The sequence below is a fragment of the Bolinopsis microptera genome, chromosome 1 (assembly GCF_026151205.1).
Source record: "Bolinopsis microptera isolate Bmic1 chromosome 1, MBARI_Bmic_1.0, whole genome shotgun sequence".
Taxonomy (NCBI): Eukaryota; Metazoa; Ctenophora; class Tentaculata; order Lobata; family Bolinopsidae; genus Bolinopsis; species Bolinopsis microptera.
The window spans coordinates 184,800-205,627 of NC_087072.1; the positions used below are offsets into that span (position 1 = coordinate 184,800).

The following is a 20,828-nucleotide window of genomic DNA, read 5'->3' on the forward strand; positions in this document are numbered from 1 at the left end:
TGCCCACATCGGATATCTGCTTTCAGGAACATCATTGACGCAGTCATTTGTAGTGAGGTCCCCACATCCGGCTTCTGTTGTGTGCATCGCGCCTAAAATCAGCGTAGAATCTCCGTTATCACCTATGGTAACTGTCACTTGTAACTCGATGATGGGCGTGTGTCGGTTGTAAAGCTTGATCGTTCCAAGGTTCCTGTCCGCACTCTGAGTTCCCACTCGCAATAGAGGGAAGTAGACGGACTTCCTGTTCCCGCGAGCCAGGTTGTATCCATACATACTGTCCTGTTTCTTTAGTTGGAGACACTTGCTTTGTCCTGCTGCACTCCCACACAGAGCAAGCACAAGTGCTAAAGACACGAATTTTACGAAAGGCATTTTTGATGATGTTCGGGAACTCGGATCAAGTTTGAGAAAATGACAACTTTAAAAATGAATATTTTATTTCAAGGGTGCGGCATAATTAAAATCTGAAATATTTGCAGATTATATTAACAGATTATAATTAAGCGTGCGATGAATGAGTCCGGACTTTTCTCCGGAATGGATCAAAAGACCCGTTAATGGTACCGTTACCTAGCAACTGTTTGAAGTCCCCGTTAATGTTTGAAGTCACCGGTTTTAAAATGTTGGTTCTTATCACCTATGGCTGATCTGCAGAAACAAGATAATTGAAAATTTAGATCGTATTTGTGAATTATGGGTTACCTTGACTGATCTCTTCATAAAATTGGTAAATTAGGTTATCAAAATACTGTCCTTGATATTTATCAGGAAACATAGTATTTTAGTCATATTCACAGTATACTGGTTAATAAGTGCTAGTACAGTTAAATAAATATTTTGGTCGGAAATAATTTGAAACAAAGCGATTTCAACGAGAAATGGTTGGGACAGATCCCAGTAACCATAGTTACAGATCCCAGAAATCATTCTAGAGAGTTCCCAGAACCACAACTTCTGAATATCGTAGAAGGTTCTAGTTTAAAACCAGCTAGTGCCAGCTAGTGTTACCTGTTATCTGATTTATACGCACAAGTCAAAGGTTACTGGTAACAGTTGGTTACAGGGTTCTTGGAAACGGAATCACTCAGCTATTCTAATATTCTGCTAATTTCAATTACCATACCACCATTTAATTTCATTCATGCTGAAACTTGGTGCCAAGGTTTCTTATTCGCGGTAAGATTTAACTTGGAGATAATTTATAGGACAGTGGGCAGTACACAGTACACAGTACACAGTACACAGTGCACAGTGCACAGTGCACAGTGCACAGTGCACAGTGCACAGTGCACAGTGCACAGTGCACAGTGCACAGTGCACAGTGCACAGTGCACAGTGCACAGTACACAGTACACAGTACACAGTACACAGTACACAGTACACAGTACACAGTACACAGTACACAGTACACAGTACACAGTACACAGTACACAGTACACAGTACACAGTACACAGTACACAGTACACAGTACACAGTACACAGTACACAGTACACAGTACACAGTACACAGTACACAGTACACAGTACACAGTACACAGTACACAGTACACAGTACACAGTACACAGTACACAGTACACAGTACACAGTACACAGTACACAGTACACAGTACACAGTACACAGTACACAGTACACAGTACACAGTACACAGTACACAGTACACAGTACACAGTACACAGTACACAGTACACAGTACACAGTGCACAGTGCACAGTGCACAGTGCACAGTACACAGTACACAGTACACAGTACACAATACACAGTGCACAGTGCACAGTACACAGTACAGTGCAAATATTAGTCTACTTACTTGATACTTATAACAGAGGCAAAATGTAGTTACATTACAACATTACATTACATGTAGTTATTGTAGGTGCGTTAATATTTCGTAAATAGTGCGATTTCGCATCTGCCTAAAACATCTTTATGTGTGGTAAATTTGGAGAAAAAAACAATGCAATTATACTGAACAATTCGCCAAATTTGCAGCCTTTAGGTACTCTCTGGTTGGATTATTTAACAGCGTAGAAGTATACAGTATATACTATATGTTTTCAAAATAGATCAACCAACTGGATTGCTGAAGTGCATCTACTCACCTACTAATTATAGTAGGTAAGTAGATGATCCTCATATTAGCATTATTGCCTAGTTACCTATAAAAATGCATAGCGTAGGTGTTAAGGTGTAGCGATTGGTGATATTTTAGAAGGAAGACATTTTCTATACGTACCATCTTTACACCTCCTAACATGTAGACAGTATCTTGATACTCAGTAGGTAATATCCATCAGACGTACAAGCGGTAGATGTAAGGGTGACCTAGTGAAAGCCATCGAAATCATCAAAAAGCATCCATTATGTACTCATCTTCGCATTATTTCTCCATGTCGTGGTTGTTGATAAACCCTTTAATTTTGGACTCGTTCTAGAGGTGTAGCTTAAAAAGGATGAAGGACCCCGATACTGATATTTTATATCAGATATTAAAATATATTCGATGAGGCACAGAAAACATTGATCATAAAGTCGTCCTTTTACCAGTTACTTAGTGATTATTAGGACGGGTCGCTAATTTCAAAATAAAAGAGCAGTCAGTTGTTTATCTGGTACAATTTTTGTCGTACCGCTTCAGTTCCTCTCTAATTGGTAACTCCAACTAATTATCTGGCAGCTGTTCAAATGATATCATTTAAACCTACCAACAGCTGCCAGGTTTAAAAGATATCATTAGAACAGCTGCCAGATAATTAGTTGGAGTTTTTATAATAAGTGTTGATTTCGTCAAATTTTAGTGTTAACAGTTGAACACAGCTTAAAATCAAAGATTTTAATAATTTGTAAATCGTAATTATCATAATAAATGTTTACGTCTTATTAAGTCAGTACAGTTTAATACAGTCACATAGAATAATATTAGTTGATAGTTAATAGCTGATAACAGTATATTAGTAATATTAATATTACAGCTAAAATGTTGATTGCAGATGATTACAGACGATTACAGGGCCCAATGACAAATGTTACAGTGTATTATGCACTTAATTAAAACTTCAATAGTAGATAACAGTAGTTGTTGTTCAGTCCTCGTCGCAAGTTTCATGGTCCTCTTGTTCCTCGTGGTGTTGTTTGAAATGCTCCACCAGTCCCACTGTAACGTTCACCCCAATGAAATCCTCTGAAATGTTATAAGTTTGGTATGAACTTTATCTGGTCACGTTGTTAAATAATGATAATATGAAACAATTATACAAAATTATACAATTATACAAACAATTATACATTTCCTGGGAAATACAAAAACGACAACAGAAAATGTACGAAAGATTTACCCATCATGACCCAGTCGATCAGTTGATTGTAGAGCTGCCGTGTAAAGAGCTTATTCAGGTAAGGGGGAGTGAACAGAACGTCCCATCTACTTACAGTTTCAAGACTTCTAGCCTCCAAAAGAGTGTCGTTAAGAGTTTCAGTCACTTCTTGTAGTTTCTGTTCGGTTCTGTTAAGCTTGGTTTCTTTTTCCTGGAGCACAATCTTTGATTCCCTACACTCAGCCTTGGTCCCATTGAGTTCTGCTACAGTGTCGTTAAGAGTTTCAGTCACTTCTTGTAGTTTCTGTTCGGTTCTGTTAAGCTTGGTTTCTTTTTCCTGGAGCACAATCTTTGATTCCCTACACTCTGCTTTTGTCCCATTCAGTTCTGTTAGAGTGTCGTTAAGAGTTTCAGTCACTTCTTGTAGTTTCTGCTCAATGGTGGCATGTTTAACATCAGTTTCCTCCAGCTTGGTCTTGCGGTCTACTCCACATTCTGTTGGGAGAAACTCTGTAACATTACCGTATCTCTGTTTCGTCAGAATCAGCTCCCATTTTATCTCCCTGCTGCTATACTCCTCCTCTACAGTAGAACACAAACCAGCTTCATACATCTCTCTAATCTGGGAGGAGGTCAGTTCTTCAGAATACCAGTTCAGCTTGTGTAACTGTCCACCGAATATGTAACCTGTACTCATAGACTCAGAGTTCCCTAAAGTGATGGTCCCTCCCATTGTAAGCCAGCTAGTTGAAGCTGATGTGCTGTCTGATTGTGCACCGTTCACGTACACTCTCAGTGTACCTCGAGCCACAATCGATAAACAGTAATGGAACCACTGTTTAAATCCTGCGTATCTTCCTCTTACATTTAGGTAACTTTTAATAGCACTATTCCAATATCCGTCGCCTCCGACGATGACATGTCCTGGATTGTAATTCAACACTATTGGATAACTCGCATCATGAAGTCTCTTCATCCATGAGCATATGGTAAAGGAAGTAGAGAACGGAGACATATCACCAGGTTGGAATTGTACATAGTCTGCGCTTGTTCGACCAAATGACAGAGCTCGGACCTTCAGTCCGTCATTACTAGAGGATAGAGCACAAACCAAGGAAAGTGTCACAATGAAGGTGATCATCATTGCTATACGGAAATTAACAAGGATTAGTAATCGACAGAAATATGGTAAGCTCAATACTGGGGTAAAGCGTTGCTGTGGCAATCCTGTACAGACTCACAACTTATTTCTATGGTTTTTGGGTGTGCTGTTAAAGGATAATATTATCTGCTACGGAATATAATGCATAAGTTTTAAACATGAAACACTATACTACGATCGTTATCTGCCATTAAACTTATAGTAGGCTAGGATCGTTGTCTCACTACTATTCGCTATACGTATAACAAACTTTATAATTACTAGCAGGAACCCATATAACCCTAAAGTGGTGTCAAGACTCAAGAGACTAAAATAATTATTACCTATTTAATTCGCGTTTTTGACACCAATTGGGGGTCCAAATTTTGAGCTCTAAAATCACTATTCCTTGGCCAATGTTTTATTTTTTCGTTTTGATTTGGAGGCCATTAAAGCATTTGACCCAGTCAAAAAAGCTTCAGTTGTCTATCTTTTACGGTTTTTGCGGAAAGTCGCGTTAAAGTTGATGCCGTGGTGTCAGTAAAATGGCACGGATAACTATCGTCTCGCTTTATATATACTAGCAGGAACCCGTCTAACCCTAAAATGGTGTCAAGACTCAAATGACTAAAACAATTATTACTTATTTAATTCGCGTTTTTGACACCACTTGGGGTACCAAATTTTGGGCTCTAAAACTCCTATTTCTTGGCCAATTTTTTATTTTTTCATGCTGATTTGGAGGCCATTAAAGCATTTGACCCAGTCAAAAAAGTTTCAGTTGTATACAAGGTTTACAAGGTTTACAAGGTTTACAAAAAATAGATCTATATTACAGTGAGATAATGTCAGATCAGCATAGCTAAAGGTCAAAGTCCGAAATCCAAATAGAAAATCCGTTACCATTAAGGTGATTGATGAGTGTAAAGAAAAAGTGAAAATGAAGGGGCTGTGGAGGAAATGTGATATCCCGTACTGAGACACTAATGTTCGTGTTTCTTCTTTATAGGGAATCGTGTTCTGCACAGCTGAGCGACAAACTTGGTGAATTCCACTATGTGCTCCGGTAGAAAGAGGCTCTTCATGTCATGAAATAGTAATGACTTTGTGGGCTCCTTCATGTTAGTCCTACTGGAATGGTACCTGGGACATGTTCTAAGGAAGTGTTCTTCATCTTCTATTATCGGATCAACACAAGGAAGATTAACAAAGAGCTCCATCATGGACTTTTCGCTGCAGAATTCACAAATTCTGTGATGTTGACTTCCAGTTCTGCTCCCATATCTTCCAGTTTCTACGTTTAGCTTATGTCCGCTCATTCGGATCCTAGCCACTAAGTTGCTTCCAGTTCTCGACGGTAGCGTGAGGTACGGCTCCTGCTCGAAAGCACCTTTAACTTTATTATAGAACGTAAGCTTCTTATTGCTTTGTCTTTCTGTTTCCCATAGATTGATAAATCGGTTATGTGCCCTTTCCTGACATAACAATGGGTTGTAAAGTTGATGTTCAAGTTTGTTCTCGTCGAGTATCATTAGCATTGATTCCAGTGCTCTGAACCAACCTAAATCAAGTTTCTTCTGCTCCGCAAAAGCGTGCCTGGCTAGGGCTGGTGAGTCTTCTAGTTCAAGTCTTGCAAGGCGATTATGGAAATCGGTGACTTGTTTAACATATCGAACTACAATAGGGGTTCTTCCGCAGTCTCCCCAAACAGCTGCGTTGGATGTAGATTTGCCAACTCCAAGGGTCCATTTAAGGATGGCGAGGTGCATTCTTTCGAATGGGTCAGCTGCAATGCCTGCCAGTGGGGATTGCTTCGTATTGTCAGTTGTGCTGGCAAAAGCCTTAATTCCTGAGCTACTGCTGATCCAGACTTCCACTCCGTACGATACAACTGGCAGTATGAGGGAGTCGAGCAGTTTAAGAACTGCGACCTTGGATATATTGCTAAGGTCTACTTCACTTTTCAGTCCAAAGTATGCCCGGAGAGCTTTTTGTCGTAGAAGGTTTAGTGCTGTCTTAAAGCTGCCCGACAGTGAGAAGGTGATCCCTAAATAGCAATATGTTTTCGCTGATGGGATTGTTGCTCCCATGTACTGAAAACCGTAACTCTCTTTGAGTTGCCTTCCACTTTTATTAAAAATCATGATGGCGGTTTTCTTGGTGTTCACCGTGAGCCCCCATTCTCTGCAGAATGACTCAAGTTCAGAGATCATGACCTGAAGACTTTCTTTCGAAAGTGCGAGGAGGACAAGATCATCTGCCCACAAGAGGTGGGTCAGAATAGTTTCATTCAGCAATGGACTTGAGATGTCTTGAACACTGTTCAGTCGTTCCGAAAGTTCATGGATGTAAGTTTTGAATAGTTCGGGGCTCATTGGGTGGCCCTGCTCCGTACCTGCAAGAATATCAAATGAGTCTGATATTTTAGCGATCAGCTTGATCTTAGCTTTGGAATTCTTGTACATATGTTCTAGACATTTTAGGAATTTTCCATCTATACCAAGGGTTGAGAGCTTGTACAGAAGAGCTTCACGACTGATGGAGTCGAAAGCTTTGCGAAAATCCACGAAACAAGAATAGAGTCTTTGTCCTTTGTTATTCACGTATTTGTCTACACAAGTGGAAAGGGTGAACAGATGATCCACAGTTCTAGCATTCTTACAGAAGCCAAGCTGGTTTACTGTGTCCGGGCAATGTTCCTTCCTGAATTTTAGCAAACGGTCCAAAAGGATTGTCGCGAAAAGTTTACCAAGGTTGCTCCCGATCGCAATGGCTCTGTAGTTATCGGGGTCGTAGATACATCCTTTCTTGTGGAGTGGGCTCACAATCGTAGTGTTCCATGGGTAGACACCAAGGTCCAAGCAACCATTAAAGAGCTTAACTAACACTGAGAGAGCGCAGTGGTTCTGGGCGGCAGACTTAAGCTGCTCATTGAGTAAACAATCTAGTCCAACTGCCTTACCGTTCTTAAGTGTTTTCACCGCATGTACAACCTCTTTCGATGATATCTCATCATTTAGTATGCTCATTATTTGTTCATTTGCTTTAGTCACTGTTCTATTCTGTGGGAAGTTTGTATCCTTCTTTTTGTAGAGATCCAGAAAGAATTGGTAGAACTTCGCCATGTCGAATATGTCCAGCTTGGAGGGTTTTTCGTTAAACTTCTTCAGTTTCTTCAAGTTCTTCCACGAAATCTTATTTTCCTGCAGAATTTCCTGGTTTAACTCTTGGAAGAAAACAGCCTTTTTCCTTTTTAACAATTTTTTATAGTCCTTCTTCCTAGAGTAGAAGCGGATTCGTAGAAGGGCGTCCGAGGGGTTTTTCCCGTACTTCCTTGTTAGAATATTAAGCTCTCGCTTAGTTGTAATGCACTCAGCATCGAACCACTTTTGTTTTGGGCGGAGTTTACTGCGTCGTTTCTTTTTAGAAAAACACCTTATCTTTTGCTCACTATTGGCACAGTTTGAGGGTTGATCGGTGCAAAGTGCGCTTTCAAGAATGTGAACGAACTTCTTGTTCGTGGAGTAGATGTTTTCTACTGTATCAAGAGTTGAGGTCGAAATATCCAATAGCTGATTTGTTATTTCGGCCTTGTTAAGATTATCAGTAAACTGTTGGGCCGTTGCATCTCCATCCCATTTCGGTCTTTTAGGTGCATCTTGATGAAGCTCTTGAATTAATTCAGCGGCTATCATTTGGATTCTAACTGAGAGTTGACAGAGGATAGGTCTGTGATCTGATAGGTTAGTTAAGGAAAGAACTTTGAACCGTTTCACCATATTCCTGATGCTCGGTGAAACTGCTATGTAGTCAACGACACTTTGTCCGTTGTACTGATAGCAGGTGAGCTCACCAAAAATGTCACCAATGACATTGCCGTTCAATAGAGTGAGGTCACAGCTGCCCAGAAGGTCAAGGAATCTATTACCTCTTTCATTTAGTACAGAATCTTTACTGGCTCGGCAAGGTCTGGGTGCATTCGATTTCTTCTTTTTCATCCAGTCTTTTGTCACTGGGATGAAGTTGACACCACCTGTACGAGCATTTAGGTCACCTACTAGCATGATGTCAGAGTGACCAAGTTGCTCTCCGATAAAGTGGAGAAGAGCTTCAAGAGTATTCTCCTCAACTCCAAGACTCTTCATCCTGACTTTATAAGAGGAATTTTCGGGTGAGTCGTATATGTTTATCAGAGTGATGTTCTTTTCGGCCTTTGTGTACGTTTTCGAAATGGATACTGCTTGGATGTCTGTTGAACCTGTTTCGATTTGGGTAATGTACTTTTCGAGCGACCGTTGAACACCGATGCATAGGCCTCCTGATCTTGAGGATACCCTGTTTTTGTTAAAGCAGCGGTAGTTGGGCACCACTACTTCTCCCTTTGTTTCTTGTAGACAAAATATCGGTGACATCTCGATGATCTCACGAAACTCATCAATCTCGGTCTTGTTTCCTAGTGAGTGGTGAGATATGTTATTGATGTTCCATGACACAACTGAGAGGTCCTGATCATGGTTTTGTGCTGCGGTGTGGGATAGTTCATCAACTTTACTGCTATTGTCTCTCTGCAGTTTTCCCACAATTACGCTCCCTGTATTATTCATTATGATCGTTGCTTCGGGTGAACTCATGTAAAGTTTGCCTAGTTAGGGTTGACGTTCTATTAAGGGCATCTCGGCATCTGAGCCATAGTTTAGCTAAACCCTTGGGCGAAAGTCTCAGTGCTTCACCGTCTTTTGTAACATATCTCTCCAAGTAGCCGCTGAGGTTGTCATTACCGACTGTGCATATTCGGTCTTCATAGTAGTTCTCTTCTCTGAGCCATTTTATAAAGTCACCCATATATTGGTTGGCAGCTTGAATCTTTGTGTTGAGGTTAGGGTTACCTGGTGTTGGTATTATGAGCGAGTAACATATCTTGCAATTGGTTTCTTCTAAGGCCAATCGAAGGATACTTTTAAAGTTTCTTATGAAAGTGGGGAACGTTAGCCCCCTCTTGATGTCATTTATTCCCAAGTGAATAAAGATTATCTCAGGGTTGAAGCTTTTGATTTCGGATATGAGCTTCTGTTTTTCCACTAAGTCACTAACTGAGCTGTATTGAACTTTTTTAATATCATAACTTCTGGAGAATTTTCGCTGGTCGAAGTCTTCATGGTAAGAATCATACACTAGGAGTACTTTCTTTTTTCTTTGATACTCGTGACTTGACTTTGTGAGTGATGCTTGTTGTGGTTTATGAGTTACTTCGGGAGATGCTTCATGCAAATTCCCTTCAGCCTCGCTTGGAGGTTGGTCAGTTATCGACGCCGTAGGTTCCGCATTAACCTCTAATATCTCCGAGTACAACGTGGTAGATGATGAGCACTTATGAATGGTTTCATCGCGATTTGACTCAACTTCCTTTGATATCGCCTTTTCTTTATCTCTAGTTGCGCTTAAGAGTTGTTGCAGACAATTGATGGTATCATTTTGATTTGGCTCACAAGTAAAGTCGCTTAGCTGATCCATTATCATCTTTTCTTTATCTTTAACTGACTCTATAAGTTGTTGCAGGCCAAAGGTGATTCTTTCAATGTCGTCAGCAGATGGTTCCTCCATATCGGCTGTTTCATTTGCACTGTTTAGAGAATGAGGGATCATTTCTTCGGTTTGAGTTGCAATCTCGTACACAGTTGTTTCTGTCTGGGCGCAACTGTCCGTCGTCGACGGACTTGTAGATAAACTGTTTCTTAGGGTTTCTGTCTGGACGCCGATATCCACTGTAAATGGACCAGTTTCTTCATGGGTTAAAATTTCATTTGTTACAGTTTCTCGTTGAGAGTCGGCATCCTGTGAGCGGCAGATGGTTGCTGTTTTAAGGGGACTATTCATTTTTAAATCTCGGCTTTTTTCTGCATCACAGTGACAAGAGCAGAGGACAGGCTTTGGAGAGATGTTAACCAAGGACTCCAACCTATCAACCGTTTGGGCTATTGAGTTAAATTTTTTCAGGGTCTCTTCAGAGCACCGTTGACTATCCGTATTTAGCGCTTTGATATTGATGAATAGGGTCTTATCATTTTCTTCCAGAAGGTGGAAGCGTTCAGCGATTTCAGTGTTGTTTTTAAGTGGGTTTTGTATTATGGCATCCATCTTCTTCGATAGTGCTGCAACCATACTTTCTTGCTTTAATAACCGATCATCTAGCTTCAGCATACAATTTTCCAGCGTTTTTAGGGGGCTTTCTACAACACTTAGTATTGTTGCGTTAATATCATGAGACTCAGGTGTTTGCTTAATTATGGTTGTCTTTATTCCCGGGCCAGGCTGTGCACAGACCGGTTCTGTACTAGTATAGTCGTCTTTGTGGTTCTGGCCCAACTTCGTCTTTCCTTTCTTCCCATGTTTCCCCTTCTTAGCATTTTTGTTTTTGACCGGGCTTTTATTGGCACCGTATAGATCAATGAACAGACCTGTGAGCTTGTTTTTTCTCTTTTCAGGCGTTCCGGCGATAGATGCACCTCGAGCGCTAAGTTCTTTCACTACTGCATCGTCTGTCAGGTATACGATCAGTTCTTTGATAACTTTCGGGTGAAGGGCATATCTATCACTTGTAACACTGTTTTGCAACGGAGAGTTACTTGATGCCACATTGCCCAGGTACTCAATGAAATACACTCGGCTCCAGTCTGCCGTTTTGTTGTAACATTTTATGTTGCACTCTTTTAGCCAACCTTTAACCACGGCCCCGTTCCTTAATCTGACAACTTCTTCGTGGGCGTTGTTTTGTAAGAATGGGGTCGGAATGGTAATGTTTGTAATCTTACTGTTATTGTCATTACTGCCAGGTAAAGAGTCAGATTGCGGAGGGTTACCAACTCCTGCTGTTTCCTGCTCTGTCTCCTCCGGCAGATTGGTCACCTCTACCTTACCCATCTTAAGTTCGTCATTGACCTGTTTCTCATTTGGGGCCACAGCAATCTCAGCAACACTTCCCTCTCCTTTATCTGTTTCTGTTTCTGTATTGACTGCGATACCAACATTTGAAGAACGTTCTTGGGCGAGATATCCATCTTCATCATCTCTGTCGTTGGGTACATTGACATCATTTTCTGAAATAGAGTCAGTTTCAGAGTGATTCATAATTCCAACTTTTTCTGTTCCAGAGTCCTCTGGTTCTTGATCGCATGAATCGTACTCACTGTCAGAGTCGGCATGATCAGGAGCTGAGAGTTTCTTCTCGTGAAAAGGTTCAGAGTCTGTCTTCTTTTGTATATCTTTTACGGTTTTTGCAGAAATTCGCGTTAAAGTTGATGCCGTGGTGTCAGTAAAATGGCACAGATAAATATATATATTTCATGACTGGACTTCTACACAATAAAAGAAAGCGGTTGTGATTAGATCTTCGAAAGTCTTTGCATCGTTTATTTACATCAATTCTGAGAAATTATATCATTAAAGTAACTACAACAAATACGAATCATATACAATTGAGAATAAATACAAACTAAAAGCAGTGGGAAAATCTGATGAACTGAAATTTAAAAAAGAAACTGAAAGCCGTTAAAAATGTACTCTTATCTTATCTCTTATCTAAATACTGATAACTGATTCTCGGAAAATCACTTAAAATCACAACAAAAACCTGTAAAATTTATACTTAAGTAAAAAATGTAATATGCACGTCTCTGGAATAATGGTATAACTAAATAAAATCTACAAAATATACTAAAACTAAAACTAAGCTCCGGCAGATTTAAAAAGTAGATGGTTACTATCAAGGGTGTTCATACCCCCAAACCGTTCAAGGGTTTTCAATTGGGTCTGGTAGAACCCCTCTCTAGCTTCCATAGCCTTTTCTTTGTCTGCTTTACTAATATTAGGCTCAAATACTAAAGCGTCTACTATAATGACAGAAAGGTGCTTACTAAGTGAGGAATTATAGCAGGCTATGGTACTAAAATCTAAATCATGATCAATATCTAAAAAATGGTTAACTAATTTACAACTTCTTATACCTTTCTTTATGTGACTCTTATGGTTAGAGAATCTCTTAGGGAGATTTGAGGTAGTATAACCGACATACGACTGTTTACAAGTCTTACACTCCATTAAATAAATGAGGTTATATATATTATAACTCTGACAAGATATATACTTAGTTATAGGGAAAACTTGTTTAGAATGGTGACTACTAAAATTGGAACAGGGGGACAGGAAATTTTGCTTACAAACATAACATTTACCACAAGCATGGCACCCTGGGTCGACAGCCCCGGGAACCGCCCTTAGACTTTCGGAGTCTGGTTCCTGGATCTGGCTTGCAGTTGTTTCTCTCTCATTATCACAGTTTAAAGTTCCACTGGCACGGTACTTATTGTGTACAAGCAAGCCACCGATAGTTTGATTCTTTCGATGACTCACGAATACACTGTCCGCACGTACCAGCTTCTTCAGGGCCGGATCAAGGTTGAGAAGGTGCTTATACTTATGGATAATGCCCCCCATGTTGGGAAGTGCTGGATTTTGATCCATCACCATGGGTATTAAACAGGCAGTCGACTCATCCTTGTCTTTAAGGGTATACAAGTTTTTCCTATTAGCTATATCACTAAATTTGTTAAAGGCATCTTCTATAATACTGGAATGATAACCTCGGGCTAGAAGGTAACGTGTATAGACCTCTCTCTGCTCCAAGAAGTTAGTGTCTTCACTGTTGTTCTGTCTCACCCGCCTCGCCACTCCAAAAGGTATGTTTTTTACAACATGGTTCCTATGGCATGACGTGGGGATAAGGTAGCAGTGGGTGTCACTAGGTTTAGAGTAGAGTTTGGTGTGGACAACATCACCAACAGCATAGACATAGGTGTCTAGAAACTCAACGCCGTCCCTAGAGTAGTCGTAAGTAAACAAAAGGTTTGGGTGGATACTATTGAGCCATTCCATGAATTGTAATAATTCCTCAACAGTACCGGGCCAAGCCATATAAATGTCATCACGTAATCTACCCCAGAATGCTGGTCTATGAGGCGGGCCATATTCTAGATCTCCTTCGTTAACTAAAATATCAATCTTATCCATAGCACAATCAGCATACTCACATGAGTTCTTAGGACCCATCGCTGCTCCACGCTCCTGGCGGTATGTTATACCGTTAAATGAAGCAATGTTGTAATCAAGAGTAATTTCTAGTGCACTAATAATGCATTCTGTACTAAACAATTGATCACCACTACTCCTTTTATTCAGGTGCTTAGTGCATTGTTGGATCCCCATATCCCTAGGAATGTTGGTAAACATGTTAGATATATCGATGGCAACATGTATAACCTCCTTTCCCAACAATATGCTAGACTCGTTCAGGCTATCAATCTTCCTCAGAAAGTGAGGGGTATCAATAATTCTATAATTCAAAGTAGCCTTCTTCAATTCATACGCAGTCAAGGCAGAAAGGTTTTCAATGTATGAACCACAGCCGGTGGTAATCATCCTCCCAGGATACAAAGGTGGTTTGTGTGCCTTGGGATTCAGGTACATGTTTCCATGCTGGTTAAGCTCAGCACATGGAATAACCCACTCCTTGACCTTCTTGGACATACCTAATTCATCTTTAAACTCAATTGTCCAATTCGAAATTTTATCAATCAATTCTACAACTAAATCATCTACATTATTTACAATACTATATACAGATCTATCATTTAAATGTTCACCTATTCGTTGAATATAATCTTCTTCACTAAGAAGGAAGAATCCTACTCCTTTATCGAATGGTCTGATTACAATGTCTTTCCAACCTTTGACTTCTTTGAGAGCTGCTCTGATGGGCGCAGCGATGTTATCTGGTGAGACGAATTTCTGAGTTGGCCTGTGGAGGTCTACTTCTGCTCTGCAGCATTTTATAAATGCCTCAAGTGCAGGGTTTTTACAAGATTCGAAAGTACGTGATGCATCAGTCTTTATAAGACAACGTTCCATGTCAGTAACTCTCTTATCTGCTTTGTTGGGTCCACATTTAAAGCTATCAAATACAACTTTAGCTCTCATTTTAGAAAACCATCTACACAGATCGTTCTCGAAGCGGCTTAGATCTGGTAGGGGAGGTGTAGGTGCAAACTTGTGAGACAAGAAAAAGACATAGAGTTGCTCTTTACTAAGCTCTTTGTCTGTAAGATTTACAACTGTTCTGGACATGTTTTCCATTGACAAGTCTTCAACCTTGGGAAGAGTACCTTTGATTAACGTCCTCTGATGTCTGTGGGATGTGGTACGATTAATCTTTTTTCTCTTCCTTCTTCTCCTCTTCTTCACAGGTTTAGCATTATCCACATATGAAGGTGCAACATAAATAGCATAGTCCTTATCTCTCTTCAACTTAGATTCATGACGCTTGGTTAGTTCAAGTTTCTCCTTGTGCATTAAATTAGATAAATGATTCTCTAAATTTTCATGATCTGATGGGGGAAGTGCAGATTTGATGCAGTTTTTGAAACTATAAAAGCTTTTACGCAAAGTCTGAGACCTGATTACTTGATTATCTATGACTAAGTCTAGCATTCTTGATTTCTGTAACTGATTAAGCGCTTTACAGGATTCTACATAAAAAGTGTCTTTAACTGCACACCTAAAATTGATTTGAGTAGCAATACCTCTAGGGATATTACCGTGGTCTCTCGTAGTCTGTAAGTATCTCAATTGACAAGATGCCCTAACTGATCTAACTGCTAAGTTGTCCAATTTAGGCATCGGGGGACTCATAATGATAAATGTTACTGAAAACAAACCAAAATCTCATAAAAAGATGTCGGATGACAAACGGAGCGTGGAGGCTCTGGGGATTCTGATGTGTACCGAGCTTGTAGCTGATAGATTGTATATCGTCTCGCTTTATATACAGTAAGATATATAGTAAGATATAAGTATAACGTTGCGTGCACAAATAATTTACAAAGTGAATGTTTTAAACTGAGTTTCCTTGGCACAAGTTGTATAAATGTAGAATTACATGGTTATGACATGGTTATGCCATGTAATGGTTATGACATGGTCATAACCACGTCATAACCATGTCATTTACCCCAAATATTTTTTGAAGTGTCACTCAGTCGAGGACTATCATCAAATCTAATGAAAACGATGTTAATTTTTTCCAAATGAACGTTCATGTCCGCAGTTTTTATTTTTAATATATTTTTTTATGATTGGATAAGTCAAACTGTAACGGTTTTGTGCAGCCATCACGTGGTATCAGGTGATTGGGTTAGCATTAGGTTCACACTATTGGAATTAGCAAGCTATCACATGATTATCATTACCCAAAATCCTCGAATGAGTATTGCCCTCCTCAAAATTGAATGCAGATAAACACACATACACATTATACATACATAAGAGACTTCAGCAAGATTAAGCGGAGGAATGCAATTAATCCGAGCCCCACGGAGGTTAGTCAACTTGGTATGAGAATAAAAGTAATACAAGGAGGGGGGCAGAACGAATAAAGGAGTTAATGAAGGAGTAATGATGTTACTGTACTTTAGAAATGTTGATTGTTAACGTTAATTGCGCAATAAGCGAGATGCCGACGACTTGGCCCCTGAGATCCGGGGTCTCGCAGGGAAGATTAAATCACCCACTCAGTGGGGATTAGTGATGTGATCCATGGATGATGGATAGAATAGAAAAACGATTTTATAAGTTTAACTGTAAGAATGTAACATTATAAGTGTAAGAATGTAACATTTATAACTATGAATTCACTTTTCCTTTCAATTTAAGTTTCAATTCAGTTTCAAGTTCAGCCTCGTTTTTCAAATCACCGTTGATTCCTTGCATGTTCACTTTTCTTTTCAATTTCAATTTCAACTCAGTTTCAATTTCAGCTTCTCCATCCATATCCCCCTCATTTCCTTGCATAAGGTTCTTCAGATAGTCAGCCACACTTTTCAGCAGTTCGCTTCTTTCATTGGCACACTCGGGAGAGGCAGAGAACACCTTCATGATGTTTTGCAGTCCTGATATTTAAATTATATTATTAAACTGTGTACGTTGCTCTAACCAGAGCACTCTCGCTTGCAGTAGCGCGCGAAACTGTGTACACAATTTATTCTTTCATCTATATTGAAACTATTGCTTCAAAAAAGAATTAAGCTTATTATTAAAATCGGGCTACAAAGTCGTATTATTTGCAATTCTGGTTAATATTTGTGGTATTCTAAAAAGTTGATGTACTATAAATTCTATAAATCCCTAATTAAAATGTAACCTTGACAAGGAGAATGGTCCTGAGTTGGTTCAATGTCAGCAGCCTCTACAGCTGCACAGGTGATAACAATTACAACAAACGAGATCATCATCCCAGAAATAATGAGTTAGCCGGAATTATCAAAATATTTTTAATGCAGACCACGTTATACTTATATAGGGTTATATTAGCGTTATATTATGTTTAAGAAGAGTTCATGGAACGTTTTAACGAGTTTCTCTTCTACTAATTAATCTTATCTAGTTTACTGCTCGTATTATCGCTAACATTACACTTATATGTGTGGTATGGGCACAGCCTGTGCCTTAAAATACAAATAACCCTATAATGACTAATAAAGAGCTCAATCGCTGTAGAGCCACTGGAAAGCGATCAGAAAAAATTGTAATTAAAATTTATAATCTCATCAACAGGACTGGAGAGAATTTCCAAAATTTCAAATTCGAAATTTTTGTTTTAAATATATTTAAAGTCACTATTGTGACGGTACATTAGAACTAGACAGAAACAAAGTGTGAAGGGCCTGAACGGAACCCCTCGGTTTCAGTTTCTTGTTTAACACTGCCGTACAACAAGGACATTCGCCGGGTTCTCCAAGGATGAATCCCCCTTTACTAATTTATTAAGATCCTCATTAACCGTTTGATCCTGAAAACACTGAAACCCCCTCCGCTGCAATGGTATATAGCTATACAGTGGGTTCCATATCTTTTCTGTATAAACACTGAAGCTTTTAATAAGCAGCGTCTCTTTCAATTTGCCATTGAAGATGTGAGGAAACTACGATCCTTACTGCTCTAAATATAAATCGTAGTTTTATAGTTATCACTTTTTAGTAAAAAACCAGAAGAGATTTGAGTGCCTTATTTTAGTCCCTTCTGTTTTAATTTTGAGCATACAATCATATGAGCGGGATATAAATACTCCATTTCATTTCATTGTTAGCGGTTCTATCTAATTTCGGGAAATCAAGATCTGGTCTAACAAAATATCAACCCGAGATTTAATTATGTAGTATCTAAAAGATATTTTATAGACATGCTGTTATATATATATATATCTGTATAAATTACATACATATTATGTAATGACATTAACTCATAATAACCTCATAACCGTTTTTTATCGTATATAACCTAGTATACTTTAACAAATATTATTATTCTGTTATTTGAGCTCAGTATCCAGTGCTTTATAACCTATAGACTATAGACTATAGAGTAGACCCAATATAAATACGCCTACAATAGTGTACATTCACTACAACGTAACATTACTTTTCTGAAGAATTTTCCCGAACACGCAAAAAATATTTGAAATTTGATATCAATGTTTTATCAATCTGTTGCTTGAGTCTCATTCGTGTGTGTTTAATTGTTGGGTATGATTTACTTCGTACGATTTACTATCGATAAAACGTAGTAGGGCATTTGACTTGTACACTTTTATAATAAAACAGAGGTTATGGCCATCGGCAAGAATACATCACAGAGGCCGTATACTGAAGCATCAACGGTGGACATTACAGTAGGAGACACGGCTATCCAGCAAGTCAGCAACTTCACTTACCTTGGGTCGATTATATCAAGTGATGGTACTATTAACCGGGACTTGTCTGCACGGATCCAGAAAGCCTCAGGAGCATTCAATCAGCTCGGTAATATTTGGAAGAATCGCAATATCCAAACTAACACCAAAATACGGATATATGTTGCAGCGGTTCTAACAATATTACTTTATGGAAGCGAAGTCTGGAACACTACTTCAAAGCAACTACATCGCTTCGAAGTTTTCCATCAAAACTGTTTGAGGAGAATCCTTCGAATTAAGTGGTTCCACCGGACGAGCAATGTTCAAGTGTTGGAGCGGGCAAGAATAAACCCGGTTATAACCTACATCAGTGCCAACCGTCTACGCTGGTTTGGACATGTTTCTAGAATGCCGGACACCAGGCTACCAAAGTATCTACTTGATTGGACACCTGCTCACGGCCGAAGATCACGTGGGCGGCCAAGAAAGAATTGGCGAACCTGTGTCCTGGAAGACGCAGTAACATTTACAGGAGATTCAGACATTGTATTTGATAAGGTCCGTGAGTTGGCAGGAAATCGCAAGCACTGGAGAGAGATGATACGACATAAGCGGCAATTCCTTGGTGCAGGCCACTCGAATGATTGAGGAGACCTTATCAAGTATCAAGTAAGTACTTTTATAATAGTTTTATTTGACCCTACCCATGATGTGGACCGCTGCCAGTGTCTCTCTTTCCCAAACAAAAGGAAATGATATTAATTTGATTGACCGTCTGCAAATTCAAAATGATACCAAGAATGAAATCGGTCGCTCGCTTTTCCCATTCATTCACGGCTCACGAATTGTAATAAGTTTCGATTGATTACATCAATCACATGCTGTACAAATCTCTTTGGGTTGCGTTCGGGTCGATACCTAGTAGTAGACTTGTACACTTTATTATATATTTCCTTGCATTATAATAATATGATCTTGCTGCCAGATGGTATGATTAACACAGTAACCATGGTAACGTTAAGTAAACACAGTAAAGATAACAGACAAAAACAACTGCACAATTTTGATCAAGCTTCACTTACTCTTTTTACTAAAGGTCCGACGTGGCACTAATAAATCTATAACAACATAAGTTTCTGAAGTAAAATTTATAAGTAAAATAAAGCAGGCTTTGTTAAACTTTATTTAGCTGTTGTGCATCTAAGGGTGTTTTACCAATTTATATATTGCACTGCGTGGTTTATCTGATATATTCCCACCAGATGGCAGGAGAAGCCGAATATCCGGGGCGTGAGATTCTTTACAGAACTTTCTGCAGTGTAGACCCTCTGAACTGTGTGCTCGGTCTGCTGGTTCTCATCTTAAACTCCATTCTGATAGTGCACTACCTCAAACACTGTCAGAAACTGACGAACCGGCTCTTTGTTCTGATCGCACTGGCGGACATCGTGGCAGCACTGGGACACGTTCTCCCTTCCGTGGCGGAGATACTGTACTTCAAATACAGTAAAATAGGGATTCCAACTCTTTGGAACCTCAACCTCACCTACAGACTGTTCGGATTGTTTGCGTACTGCTGCTCTATTCATTTCAATGTGATTCTGTCTCTTCTCAGAACGATAAGGATCGTGACCCCGTTCTACCAGCCGAATCTGCTAATTCTACACGTGATAATGATAAGCTACATATCTCTCCTCCTCTCCTTATCAGCTGTGGATGTGTACTACTTTCTACACAGCGTCCAGTTTGATGATCAGGAGAAGTTTTGGGAGGACATGGCACTTCCTCTGGCAGAGTTCTCGTTCCCTGGCGACAGTCTCCTAGCGATGAACAAGAATCTTCAGCACCATCTCAGAGACAACATAAAACTGCTGTGCCTCCTTTTCTACTATATACTTCCTGTCACTGTCGTTTTAATCTGTACAATAGTCCTAGTCCTCAGCGTCTGGTATAAAAACCGTAACCATGACAACACAGACACACCTCGTTTTATAGATTGGAATCACGTGACCACCACAGTTTTAATCCTCTCCGTTCTCTTCTTCCTTTGCAACGGAACTATGACGGTCACTTGGTGTGTGTTGTTTGCGTACCCAATACCTGATCTTCAGATAATGATTACTAAAAGTTACCTTTGTCCACTGATTGGGGTCTCTATTTCAACTCTCCCTCTTCTTTACTCTCTTCTTTTTCCTCTTATAATAGTATGCAGGAGTCAGGGGTTGAGAAGAGACATAAGACGAGTTCTTTGCAGAAATTACCGTGAATTTTAGTTGTGGAGACTTTATTAATGATCATTAACCAATCGTATGAAGAGTCATTACAATTACTTAATTGAACTCTTATTTTATTCGGACAGTAACCATGGTAACGTTAATAATAATTACTTTAGATACGCGTCAATCATATCATAAATCTTAATTTAAAAAATATTTGATCAAAGTTAAAACCCGAAACACAAGCATAAATTTGAGGTCAAGAATGTTGAAGTTTCAGTAAAATCTTTATAAATTGGTAGAATATTTTCTTTCATCATTAGTTATAATAATAAGCTTGCAGCTTTCGATGTCAATATCTTGGCCAGGTCGATACC

The 20,828-nt window shown here is 39.4% G+C and overlaps 2 protein-coding genes across 2 annotated transcripts in view; one reads left to right on the forward strand and one right to left on the reverse strand.

Moving 5' to 3' along the window:
- The window catches only part of LOC134816918 (transcription activator BRG1-like), a 762,051-nt gene that overhangs the window by 145,179 nt on the left and 596,044 nt on the right, over window positions 1-20,828 (forward strand). The window lies entirely within an intron of this gene.
- Window positions 2,822-4,499, reverse strand: LOC134823466 (uncharacterized). The gene is made up of 2 exons (XM_063834936.1): window positions 3,339-4,499; window positions 2,822-3,184 (listed from the first exon to the last, which is right to left on the reverse strand). The coding sequence occupies exons 1-2, from the start codon at window positions 4,459-4,461 to the stop codon at window positions 3,087-3,089; spliced, it is 1,221 nt and encodes a 406-aa protein (XP_063691006.1). The 5' UTR covers window positions 4,462-4,499; the 3' UTR covers window positions 2,822-3,086.

What these genes read in the sequence shown, in the direction of transcription:
- LOC134823466 (XM_063834936.1), bottom strand. Translation starts at nt 4,461, where the DNA reads ATGATGATCACCTTCATTGTGACACTTTCCTTGGTTTGTGCTCTATCC. An exon ending in GATCGACTGGGTCATGATGG is followed by an intron (nt 3,185 to 3,338) that starts GTAAATCTTTCG and finishes ATAACATTTCAG; the next exon opens with AGGATTTCATTGGGGTGAAC.